Source organism: Pinus tabuliformis, chromosome 4_1 (assembly GCF_031772625.1).
Source record: "Pinus tabuliformis cultivar Carrire ecotype Pingquan chromosome 4_1, CPIR1, whole genome shotgun sequence".
Classification (NCBI taxonomy): domain Eukaryota; kingdom Viridiplantae; phylum Streptophyta; class Pinopsida; order Pinales; family Pinaceae; genus Pinus; species Pinus tabuliformis.
The window spans coordinates 290,080,767-290,093,367 of record NC_142303.1 but is presented as its reverse complement, the minus strand read 5'-3'; the positions used below and the strand labels follow the sequence as shown (position 1 = coordinate 290,093,367).

Below are 12,601 nucleotides of genomic sequence, written 5' to 3'. Positions count from 1 at the left end.
CATTTCGTCATCATGTTGCACCTCACCGTACTACACCATGCTGCACCCATCATCACTATGCTACATCTCATCATGCTTCATTAATCATGACTATACCCATCACTGTACTGCATTATGTGCCATTATTGCACCATGTTGCCATACTGACCTATGTGCTGGCTGCATCTTGCTTGCTTGTTGTCCCTAGCTTGCTTGTTGTCCTTTGCATGCTTGCTGTTGCATGCTAGCTATCCCTTGCATGCTAGCTGTAACATTGAATGCTTGGTGTATTTGCTGTTAAGTACCATACAACTGTCCTAATGTTAGTTAGTTGTCCCTTGCATGTTGCTCTCCTTCAAAGACAGATGCTCTGGCTGTTCCTGCAGTTTCGGCAATTTCGGTTGTTCCCGGCCGTTCTGACAGTTCCAGCGATTCTGGCTATTCCTAGCAGTTCCAACTTTTCCCAGCAGTTCCGGCTTCTGCCCTCTGCGTCAGCTTTCCCGGCTGTTCCGGCAGTTCCAGCTATCCCCGGCTATTCCCGGCAGTTTCAGCAATTCGAGCAATTTCGGCTATTCCCAGCAATTCCGGCAATTCTGGCTTTCCTCAGCAGTTCCGACAATTCCAATTATTCCCAGCAGTTTCAGCTTCTGCCCTTTGGATTAGGTAGCGTTATCCCTTATGATCTTTCCTCCTACTAAAACCCAAAGACAAGTAAAGAGGAAGAGATCCCAAGTGTGTTGAAATGACTTAAGGGCCATCTCTATTTATACTAAAACATTGAACACAAGTGGGGTTTATTTGGTTGTTGGCCAACCTTGACGAATTGTCCCATAACACAAATAAATTCATATCTCTATGAATACTTATCGGAATCGGATGATCTTTAGATCAATCCTACACCTCTCGATGAGAGGGATCCAAGAAACCCTTGCATGCTAGTTGTAACATTGCATGCTTGGTGTATTTGCCGCTAAGTACCATGCAACTGTCCTAATGTTAGTTAGTTGTCCCTTGCATGCTACTCTCCTTCGGAGACAGATGCTCTGGCTGTTCCGGCAATTTCCACTATTCCTGGCCGTTTCGACAGTTCCGACAATTCCGACTATTCCCGGCGTTCCGACTTTTCCTAGCAGTTCCAGCTTCTGCCCTCTGCGTCAGCGTTCCCGGCTGTTCTAGTTGTTCCTGGCAGTTCTGGCTATTCCCAGCAATTCCAGTTGTTCCCGACAGTTCTGACTATTCCCAGCAGTTCCGACAGTTCAGATAGTTCCAACAATTCCGGCAGTTCCGGCTATTCTGGCTATTCCCGACAATTTCGGCTTTTCGTAGTAGTCCCGGCAGTTCCGGCAATTCCAGCTATTCCCAGCAGTTCCGGCGTCTGCCCTCTGGATTAGGACAGCGTTATCCCTTAGGATCTCTCCTCCTACTAAAACCCAAAGACGAGTAGAGAGAAAGAGATCTAAAGTGTGTTGAAATGACTTGAAGGCCACCTCTATTTATACTAAAACGTTGAGCACAAGTGGGGTTTATTTGGTTGTTGGCCGACCTTGACGAATTGTCCCATAACACAAATAAATTCATATCTCTATGAATACTTATCGGAATCGGATGATCTTTAAATCAATCTTACACCTCTCGATGAGAGGGATCCAAGAAAAATATCAGCTTCCATTAATAAGATGACCCATATGGAGTTTGGCCCTAGTTGCCAATTTTAACATTCACAGTAGCACAAACCCCTTTAAACTTTAATATTTAATATTTGAAATATGCAGTGTAATTTCACTATCGATATCAGAACCGATTCACATGGTATAGACCCTGCACAAAATATTTCTCATATAAATACAAGAAGTATAAAGTCTCGCAGTAGTACAAACCCATTTAGATTCGCCCGAAATCAGGGGAAGTTTCTTCAAGCAGGGTATCGTTTATTTAAAACTGGCCGGATTTGTCTTCTTTCAGTGAAATTTCAGTGGTAAATTTGGCAGAAAATTAGATGTTAAGAACGGTTTCATGGATAAATTGCCAAGCACATAGTTTTTCTATGCTTCGGGGTTTTGAGGGTTTTTAATAATTTTTTCTACGCATCAGGGGTTTTGTGGGTTTTTAATAAGTTTTTCTATGATTCAGAGGTTTTTGAGGGTTTTTAATAATTTTTACTAGGATTCAGGGGTTTTGAAAAAATCTGAAATCTCCAAAAATCAATTTGAATTTTTCACTTTACCTGACCAAAATAAATGGGGTCTGTAAAACTAGCAGAAAATAGTTAAGACATATACTCTTACCTGGTTGGGCATACAAATAAGAACATCACCACTCTTGCTCACAGTAAGGCCGAGAGGAGCGCCTCCAACCATCTTCCAGTCTTCCCATGACCCATTTAAATGCATACGTTTTATCCAGCCATCCCGGGTGGCAATGTAAATCAATCCCTGGCTGTCCACAGCTGTATCTTCTGGCCTGTCCAGCACCCCTTCCCCCAATTTCTCAACAGCCTGAGCACATATAATGCATTTTGGCAATTACGCAAAACAGAATATTAGTCCTAGTATGATCAACAACCATATATAGTTATGGTACATTAATATACTTTAATCTACACTCACCTGCAAAACATTGTTTTTAGCAAAGGGACCTTCCCGTTTATAACTATGTTGCAGAATTAATGGAGATGGAGCAATGGGCGAGTGGGCTATAAGTTGCAGAAACCAAGCAACCAAACAACCTGCAACTACGATCAACCCTGTTAAGCGATTGATTACCAAATCCATTTTTCTGTTTCGCCTTGAAGGGTTGTCGATGGAAGCGAAAAGGTTTGCAAGCCACCAGAACAGGCATACTTTGTCCCTTTCTCTGTAACTCGTCAAGATACCACAGGCCGATTTTACTATAACACGTCAGGACATGACATGACATGCTGATTTTATCGATGGAGACCTCTCGATATTTAAATTAATGACGACAGTTCATTGTCCAAGCCTGTTATGTTATACCAGATGTCTACTCCTAACTGGTCTAGTGACCTGGTAAAATACTTTGGTTTAGCTGCCTTTTATGCACATGAGATTTGGGCTCCATCTCACGATGTAAATTTTATAATGGTCAAATTTTAATAAGAACAGTAATTAGTAGTTAATTTTAGTAAACGTTGATGGTCTTATTATTAGAAATGATTTGGTGATGGTGTGTAATGGTGAAAATTTCATTTTATTGAATGCTTATTTTTCGGGTTGTACATTCATTTCATAAGTCAATGATTACGTTTGTATGGAAGGAAATATATATTCTTTGAAACCATTTTTTATGTTTCATTGGAGCATATTATCACTTAGCATTTTTATTACTTTTCTATATATTTTTATTTTCAGTTATTAATTTGTTTTTTAAATGTATAAACAAAAAAGATTTTTTAATCGATCTAAAGTTTTCCTTTTAAAATATATATATATATATTTAAATAAATTTTATAAGTAAATTATTATTATTTTTTTATTACACAAATAAAATTATATATTTTTAATAACATTTAATATACTAATATTTAATATTTATGTAAATTTTTATTTTAAATAATTATCTTTTTAACAATATAAAAAATTTATAGTATAATTAAACACATTTCCCTTGCCTACAACATAAATAAAAATTATGTTAATATGTGAATCTTTATATAATCATGAATTTGTACACCACTTTAGGTATTTCATATTATGGGATTAATTTTTATCTTTAATTTGTTTTTGTTTTTCATTATTTTATCTTTTGATGAGGTGTTGATGTGAGAGCAAATCCAATTTATGAGGTGGTTTTATTTGTGGATTATATTATTGTATCATTGGAATGAATAATATGCAATGAAGATGATGGATTAAGGGTTTTTTACCAAGGTTTTGTGTAATGTCTTGTGTCCTATTTCTTAACATGTATTAGAGCTCCTTTAGTTTTAAGAGTCTTGTAGCTCTTCATGGTAGTCATCCATGAGAAGCGTAGTTAATATGAAGTCGTTTCAGAGTAGTGATTCATATGCAATTCAAATATCAAAGTCTTAGAGTCATATTCACTCATTGATCCCATAGGAACTTGGATGATAAGAGAACTACTATGTAAATTTGACAATGTCATAGATCTCTAGTTTTGAGGTCATTATGTTGTAGATATGAGAAGCCATTGAGGAACCAACACAAACCATGAATTGGTGAGAAATGTGAGACATCATTTAAAAGTCAATGGTCTATTGAACAATTGCACCCATATGGATGCCTAATGACAAAGCTATAGTTATATTGCTTAGATCGATCCACAACAACATCCACCAATCAATCCACAAGAAACATTTCCAAGTAGTGATCTCAACAAGCACACCTTTAGTCCATAATCAAAAGGAAGATTTGAAAGTTCATGCACAACATAAATACACATCAACTAGCAACCCATTATGCACCCATCAAGTGATGAAAAAATTGAGGCACACAAATTTTTTTGCGTGGTCACCCACATGCATTGATATTTTGATTAATTGCTTCTTTATTTAAAGATTTGTGTATTTAATCCAAGAGAAACTAGAGTTAAACTTAATATCCATGTATAGTTGATTAACATCATTAATCTATCTAGCACCTTGACACTCCTAAAACTGTATATAATATAAAGAGGAGTTGTGGCCCTCTCAGCAACATCTGAAAAAAATCCTAGGTTTTCCATTATCAAAACCATGTTTCAATTGTGGACCAATTGTTGATTTTCATAATGACTTTGTCAACCATCCCCTATAGCAAAGACCATATTACATAATGAATTAAGTGACTATATTTTGCATGAATGTTTATGAATTAAGTTTGGGGAGAAAGGGCTTCATCAATCTAGAAGGGGATATGATTAGTTGAAATATCAATATTAGAACCAACTAATGAGAGATATTCTAGATCGCTAACTCACTTCACTATCGATTCTTTGAAACTCATGGTGGATCATGTCCTTGATTCTATTTTTTTGGTGCAACATGAATCATTGCCTATGTTATAGATTGAGCCGTATCTAATTTTTGACATATCATAACTCATGCAAAAACAATAATTATGTTGCCTTGGTCATAGATAATTATCTCTCATGTTGTCAAATGCCCATGCATGTTCACAAAGTTTTAAGGAAAAATAGTTTGTTGAAAAACCTTTAAAAAGTTGAGCACCTGGAGTGCAAATCATGTTGCTTCAAGGACATTACTTCATGGCCAATGGAAATGTTGGATGGAATCTTTGTGTTATCCCAAAATTTCGCACAGACAATGGAATCATGGATTGTATTATTATATCATTGGAATGAATAATATGCAATGAAGATGATGGCTTAAGGGCTTTTCACCAAGGTTTTGTGTAATGTATTGTGTCCTATCCCTTAACATGTATTAGAGCTCCTTTAGTTTTAAGAGTCTTGCAGCTCCTCATGGTAGTCATCCATGAGAGGTGTAGTTAATATGAAGATGTTTCAGGGTAGTGATCCATAAGCAATTCAAATATCAAAATCTTAGAGTCATATTCACTCATTGATCCCATAGGAACTTGGATGGTAAGAGAAATCTTTGATTATCTAAAGAGAACTATTATGTAAATTTGGCGATTTCGTAGATCTCTAGTTTTGAGTTCATTATGTTGTAAATCTGAGAAGCCATTGAAGAACCAACACAAGCCATTAATTGGTGAGAAATGTGAGATATCATTTAAAAGTCAATGGTTTATTGAACAAATGCACCCATATGGATGCCTAATGATAAAGCAATAACTATATTGCTTAGATCGATCAATAAACACACCTTTAGTCTAGAATCAAAAGGAAGATTTGAATGTTCATGCACAACATAAATACACATCAACTAGCAACCCATCATGCACCCATTGAGTGCTGAAAAAAATGAGGCACATAATTTTTTTTATGTGGTCACCCGCATGCATTGATATTTTGATTAATTGCTTCTTTATTTAAAGATTTGTGTATTTCATCCAAGAGAAACTATAGTTAAACTTAAGATCCATGGATAATCGATTAACATCATTAATATATCTAGTGCCTTCACCCTCCTAAAACCGTATATAATATAAAGATGAGTTGTTGCCCTTCGAGCAACATCTTAAAAAATCCTACGTTTTCCATGGTCAAAATCATGTTTCAATTGTGGACCAATTGTTGATTTTCATAGTGACATTGTCAACCACAACCCATAGGAAAGCCCATATTACATAATGAATTAAGTGACTATATTTTGCATGAATGTCTATGAATTAAGTTGGGGGAGAAAGGGCTTCATCAATCTGGAAGGTGATATGATTAGTTGAAATATCAAGATTAGAACCAACTAATGAGATATATTCTAGATGGCTAACTCGTCTCACTATCTATCCTTTGAAACTCATGGTGGATCATGGCCTTGAATCTATTTTTTTGGTGCAACATGAATCATTGCCTCTGTTATAGATTGAGCTATATTTTTTTTTGACATATAATAACTCATGAAAAAAGAGAAATTATGTTTCCATGGTCATAGGTCAGTATCTCTCATGTTGTCAAATGCTCATGCATGTTCACAAAGTTTTAAGGAAAAATGGTTTGTTATAAAACATTAAAAATTTGAGCACTTAGAGTGCAAATCATGTTGCTTCAAAGACATTAGATCGTGGGCAATGGAGATGTTGGATGGAATCTTTGTGTATCCCAAAATTTCGCACAGAAAACAGAAGAACAATAACATGTTAGAAATAGGTTCAAACATCAGTGAAAGCAGTCCTAGTTGAAATAAATTCCTAAGGCATGAAAATACATAGAAATAAATTGAATTTTCATTCACCTTGCATCTTTCTAACTAATCCCGTAGGACCACACATATGTTCTTTAGTAAACTTGCATGACCTTGGGGATGTCGGCAAAAAAGGTCACGCAACAGTTGTTTTCGCATTTTTAACTCTCCAACGGGCATGTTTGATTTGGCCTAGTTGCATACATTGAGATTCCCACCTTTTGATCGAGGAAAAATTAACCCCAAGCTATGCTTTTTCCATAAAAATGATCAGCAGTGGTTATGGAAGTTTTTCTAGAAAATCTCATCCACTCAGGTCTATAAAAGAATATTTGGGCTAAGGAATTCAAGGGAGACATCCAGAGTAAAGCTATGCTAATAGTATAGTGCATAAGTAAGGACGACTAAGAGAGATAGGAGACAAAGGCCCATCCCTCGGAAGAGACTAAGCTACTCCCTTTGTAGCCTATTACACAATGAGGTGAAGTTACGATAAATTTGGTGATTACTCAACTTTCTTGCCTTTTATGTTGGGTTATGATTATAAGATAATATATTTTTCTATTTACTTTACATTAAGTATTTGTGTTCTTTTATTTTCTTATGGATTATGGATCTAACCTAGTTTCTATACTAACAATCAACTTGTTGTATGTTTCCATATGTAACATACTCCCTTGTATTGGAAAAATAGGGTTTTCTGAAAAAACGGCTCTGCAAATCAGATTTAAGGTTTCCCTTAGGGTTTGTGTAGTTGGTTACCATGGCGAGGCATGGAGGAGGGAGGTCTTCTCCCACCCACAATCAACTGGTTGTGGACAGAAGCAAGGGAGTTGGATCCCAATGCTTCAAGAAACTAGCGGAGGTGGCAACAGAGGTTATGAATAAAGAAAAATCGGAAACCATCGGACCTCAAGAACAGGAAGAGAACCATGAGGTAGTCGGTACGGAGAAGAGGACAGAGAGTAGTAGTCAGAAAGTTGCTTCGAAGAATACATCAGGGGCATGTAGACCCAAGGTGACCACTATTCCTCGAGTCGTTTTAAGTGACCCAATGTTGCAGGTGCACAGAGAACACATGGCGGAATATGTTGTTATCTGTAAATTTATGGGGATCTGGCCGACGAAGAAGGCTTTCCAATTATAATAAAAATTTTAAATAAAATAATAAAAAAATTTATCAAAAAATAAAAAATAAAAAATTCAATTTTAAATAATTTTTCAAATAAAAATAAAAATTCAATTGGTATGAAAAATTTTAAATCAATTAAAATTTAAAAATTTTTAATAAAAAATTTAATAAAGTCTTATTTATTAATAAAATAATAATAAAATTAATAAATAAACTAATTTAATAAAAAGGAATTAATCAATTAAGATTTATACAAATTAAAATAAAATTATATCATGTGTCGGCCATTATATAAAATTAGGGTTGTTAGTTTATTTATATCCTGGTCGCTTGCTCTCTTCTCTCAAATAATTTCTCATTCATATTCTTTCGGTTTTGTCCTGATGATGGACCCCCTTTGGGGTTTGAAACGTTAGCAGAATGAACAAGAAACTGTGGATAATCCGGGTCATGAATCTACAAGGCTTTCCAAGCATGGATAAGGAACCACTGGAAACCAAAAGGGAAAATAGACCTTCACCTTGGGTCCAAGGGTTTCTTCACAGTGGTGTTCATAAGCTTAGAGGACAAAGACAGAGTGTTTGAGGGAGGACCCTATTTTTACGCGTCTGCAGGCCTTTGCATGAGACCATGGGTAATGAACTTTGTCCCAGAACGAGAAACTTTTACCTCGGTGCCGGTATGGATAAGACTCTACTCCCTTCCTTTAGATTATTGGCTGCCAGAGTCTCTAAAGGCTATAGGTAATAAGCTAGGGCATTTTATAAAAATCTCAGAAACTACTCTAAGAGGCAAATATACTTCCTTCGCTTGGATATGTGTGGAAATGGATTTATCCGGGGCACTTCCAGATGCCATCATTTTGGAAGTGTATGACAAGGAATGGGTGCAGATGGTTGCTTATGAACACGTCCCATTCAGGTGTCATAAGTGCCATGAACATGGGCACCTATACAAGGACTACCCATTGAACAAGATGGAAAACAACATGAAAGCCACTACAGGCAAGGATCCCGAAGGCTTTATTAACGTTAGGGGTAAAGGGAAAGGAGGCAAGAGGTACCAAAAGAAAGGCACTGAATACAGGCAATCAAACCACAATAGTTTCAAGATCTTAGAAGAAGAAGTCGAAATCAATGGGACAATCCAGGAATCGGAGAAAAATCCCAATGAGAAGGAAGGGGATGATAACATGGAAGATATACCAGAAAACAACAAACAAACTGATGATGTGCCAAGCATGATGGAGCTCAGCAGGGACCAAGAGATGACCCCAAGTGAGGCAGGAACGAAAGACCAAGAACTGCAGGAGATTCTAGAGAGAGAATCTAAATCTAGAAAATTTTCTAATGCAGGGAATCAACAAAGGGGTTGACTCTCTGCCTAAAGAGGATTTTGACAGGGTTCAACAGCTCTTCCTCTGGAGATCACAATAAAAGTGATATGGAGTAAAAAGACACCATGACAGCCAGGAGAATAGGGGAGTGAAAACGATGGAGGATACATTGATGATTTCTTCAAAGAACCCTGGTAGGAAAAGGGGAAGGAAAAAATAGAACGAGCCGTTGACCGAATGTGGGAAACTTATGATTAAGTCAGGTAAGATGAAGGATCTTACCAGTTACTCCTTTACAAACCTTTCTTAATGAAGCTTACAACCTGGAACATAAGGGGTCTAGGAAGTAGAAGAAAACAAAGAAATCTTAGCAGTCGAATTAAAGAAAAAAAATCAGATATGATATTTATTCAGAAAACAAAATTTCCAATGGAAAAGATCAGAGAGATACACTCTAAGTGGCTAATCAAGTATGAGTATCTAGAGGTTAATGCAGATAACTCGGTGGGGGGGATTCTCACCCTATGGAATCCTCAAAAACTTGGAATCCTGGATGTTGAAGCTTCTAGGAATTATCTATCAATGGTGATTCAACTGTTGGGGGATAAGGAGATCTACATGATCACCAACGTCTATGGTCCTGAAAAACTAGAAGACAAACTAAAGCTTCTCACCTCCCTTGAGAAACTTAGGGAGAGATATCCTGATATACCCTAAATTTTGGCAGGGGATTTCAATATGATCAAATCTCTTACAGAGAAAAAAGGCGGTACAAGAAAACTGGGCAGGGACTCCATTGCCTTCCAAAACTTCATGAATAACATGGGGCTAGTGGACGCAGAAATAGCAAATGGCATGTTTACTTGGAATAATAAGAGAGGAGGGGCTCCTCAAGTCGCCTCTAAGTTGGACAGATTCATAATCTCATAGGAACTCCTTATCACGGGCCTTGATATGTCAGCGTTAATCCTTCCCTTTGGAAGCTCGGACCACCGGCCTGCTCAGCTAGAAGGTTCTTTTATGGGAACACCGAGGAACAGACCTTTCAGGTTTGAAAATATCTAGCTCTCTCACCCTGATTTCACCAAAAATATTGACAAATGGTAAACGAAATAAAGGCTCATTCAAAGCACCAAAATGTTCACACTACAACACAGGCTCAAACACATCAAATCTAGGCTTAAAGATTGGAACAAACAAGAATTTGGAAATATTTTTAAAGCCAAAAAAGAAGTTGAGCAGAAAATCCAGGAGATTAATCAGATCAACATCTCAGAGGGTTTTACTAAGGAAAGAAAAATTCAGGCTGACTCTCTACAGAATGAATGGGAAGATCAGTGTAGACAAGAGGAGATTTTATGGAGACAAAAATCGAGGGTGCAGTGGATTAGAGAAGGAGAAAGAAACATGAAGTTTTTTCATAGATCAACCTTGGATCACAGATCCCATAACAGAATTTCCAAACTTAAATATTCTCATGGGAGAGAGCATGTCTCACACATAGATGTAGAATCTATCCTAGTTCAACACTTTCTTAGCATATCATAGGAGCCTCTTGTAGACAGATAACGGTTCATCAACAAGTTCACAAAGCTCATTGCTAAGCTTGTAACTAGGGAAGACAACCTCAATCTTAACAGGCCAGTGTTGGAGGAGGAGGTTAGTAAAGTTATCAATGAGATGCAAAATGGGAAAGCTCTGGGCCCTGATGGTTTCAATGTGGATTTCTTAAAAGCTTGTTGGAAAACAGTCAAACAAGATATCCTTGAAGTTGTGGAAGACTCTAGGAGATCCAAAACTATTTTGAAAGCTCTTAATGCCTCTTTCATAGCTTTGATTCCAAAGCAAGAAAAAGCTATGACACCGGATAGATTTAGACCCATAGCCTTATGTAATGTGGTGTATAAAATTATCTCCAAAGTGATCGCTAATAGACTCAAGCCTCTTCTTCCTAATCTTGTTCCAGAGGAGCAAACTGGTTTTGTGCAAGGAAGACAGATTCTCAACAACATCATACAAGCTCACGAGGTGGTACACTCTCTTAAGAGCAATAAGCAAGCTGGTATGATCATGCAACTAGACCTAGCGAAGGCTTATGATAAGCTAAGTTGGGCATACATCAAGGAAGTGCTAAGAGCTTATGGCTTTGACCACAACTGGATAAGATGGGTTATGGCCCTTGTATCCACGGCTAGCTTCTCAATAGTACTTAATGGCTCTCCATCTAGAACCTTTATTCCCTCTAGGGGTCTCAGACAAGGGGATCCGCTCTCCCCCTTCCTCTTTGTTCTCATGATGGAAGGACTTGGCAGAGCGATCAAAATGGCAAATGATGAAGGAAGAATCCAGGGTTTGAAACTTACCCCGAAAGGGGATGCCTCCACTCACCAACAATTTGTGGATTATACAATGTTGCATGGGATTCCTATTGTTAAGGAAGCCAGAGCTTTCAAACAAATCCTGAACGACTTTGCTTTTGGAGCTGGTACAGAGGTAAGCCTTGACAAATCAAAGGTTTTTTTTTTCAATATGGACATTGCTATTCAGAGGAACCTCACCAAAATTCTTGGGTTTCAAAGGGCTTAGTTACCTTCCAAGTACCTTTGAATGCCTCTTACTGACAAACCTTTGAGTAAGGGAGTGTGGGAACCAGTCACCAATAAACTGCAGGACAAAGTCAGGAAATGGACCTACAGGTCTTTGAACTTGACGGGGTGCCTTGTGCTTACAAAGGCTATCCTACAAGCTATACCCATATTCATGTTTTCAGCTCTCCCTGCTCCCAGAGGTGTCCTACAACAAATCAGAAGTATTCAAAGAGATTTTCTTTGGGGAAAAGGGGAAGAGAAAAATAAGTGGGCATTGGTAGCATGGGACAAGCTCTGCAAACCTAAGACCCATGGAGGTTTGGGGCTTCATGACCCTGAAATCTTAAGCAGAGTTTTGGGAGCAAAACTGTGGTGGAGGTGGCTCAAGGAATCGACAACTCCTTGGGACAAGTTTTGGAAGCAGAAATATGCAAGCAATTGGTAGGAGAAGGATCATATCAAAATGTCAGGGCTCATTAAGGGCTCCCACATTTGGAACCTTGCTTGGGAGAATAGAGGCATTGTATAACAACATAGTTTCTGGGAGATCGGAGCTGGTAACCTTGCTCGGTTTTGGGAGGACAACTGGCAACAGGAACCAAATTTGTTTAGAGAAGAATGACGCTGATAAAAAATGTTTACTCATGGTCAGTGACTTCTGGGATCAGGTAAGGTACAATGAAAAATGGTGAAAGTGGAAGAATCTTGGTTACAGTGAAGAGAGTCCTTTGAAAGCCCAGGTGGCTTCCCTTGCACTTGACTTGGAGAAGAGGAAGATTTTA

At 37.7% G+C, this 12,601-nt stretch overlaps 1 protein-coding gene across 2 annotated transcripts in view; it reads right to left on the bottom strand.

Annotated features, from left to right (window-relative positions):
• LOC149175405 (protein STRICTOSIDINE SYNTHASE-LIKE 4-like) overlaps nucleotides 1-2,851 on the bottom strand; it is a 34,040-nt gene extending 31,189 nt beyond the window's left edge. Inside the window, exons 1-2 of one of the 2 annotated variants that reach the window (XM_089419637.1) lie at nucleotides 2,586-2,851; nucleotides 2,265-2,474 (exon numbers count right to left, since the gene is read on the bottom strand). In XM_089419637.1, the coding sequence (XP_089275763.1) occupies nucleotides 2,265-2,474; nucleotides 2,586-2,750 (375 nt within the window). In that variant the 5' untranslated portion in view covers nucleotides 2,751-2,851. The remainder of the gene's footprint in view (nucleotides 1-2,264; nucleotides 2,475-2,585) is intronic. The other variant, XM_089419638.1, reaches the window with a different exon arrangement.
• Between the last annotated feature and the right edge of the window lie 9,750 nt (nucleotides 2,852-12,601).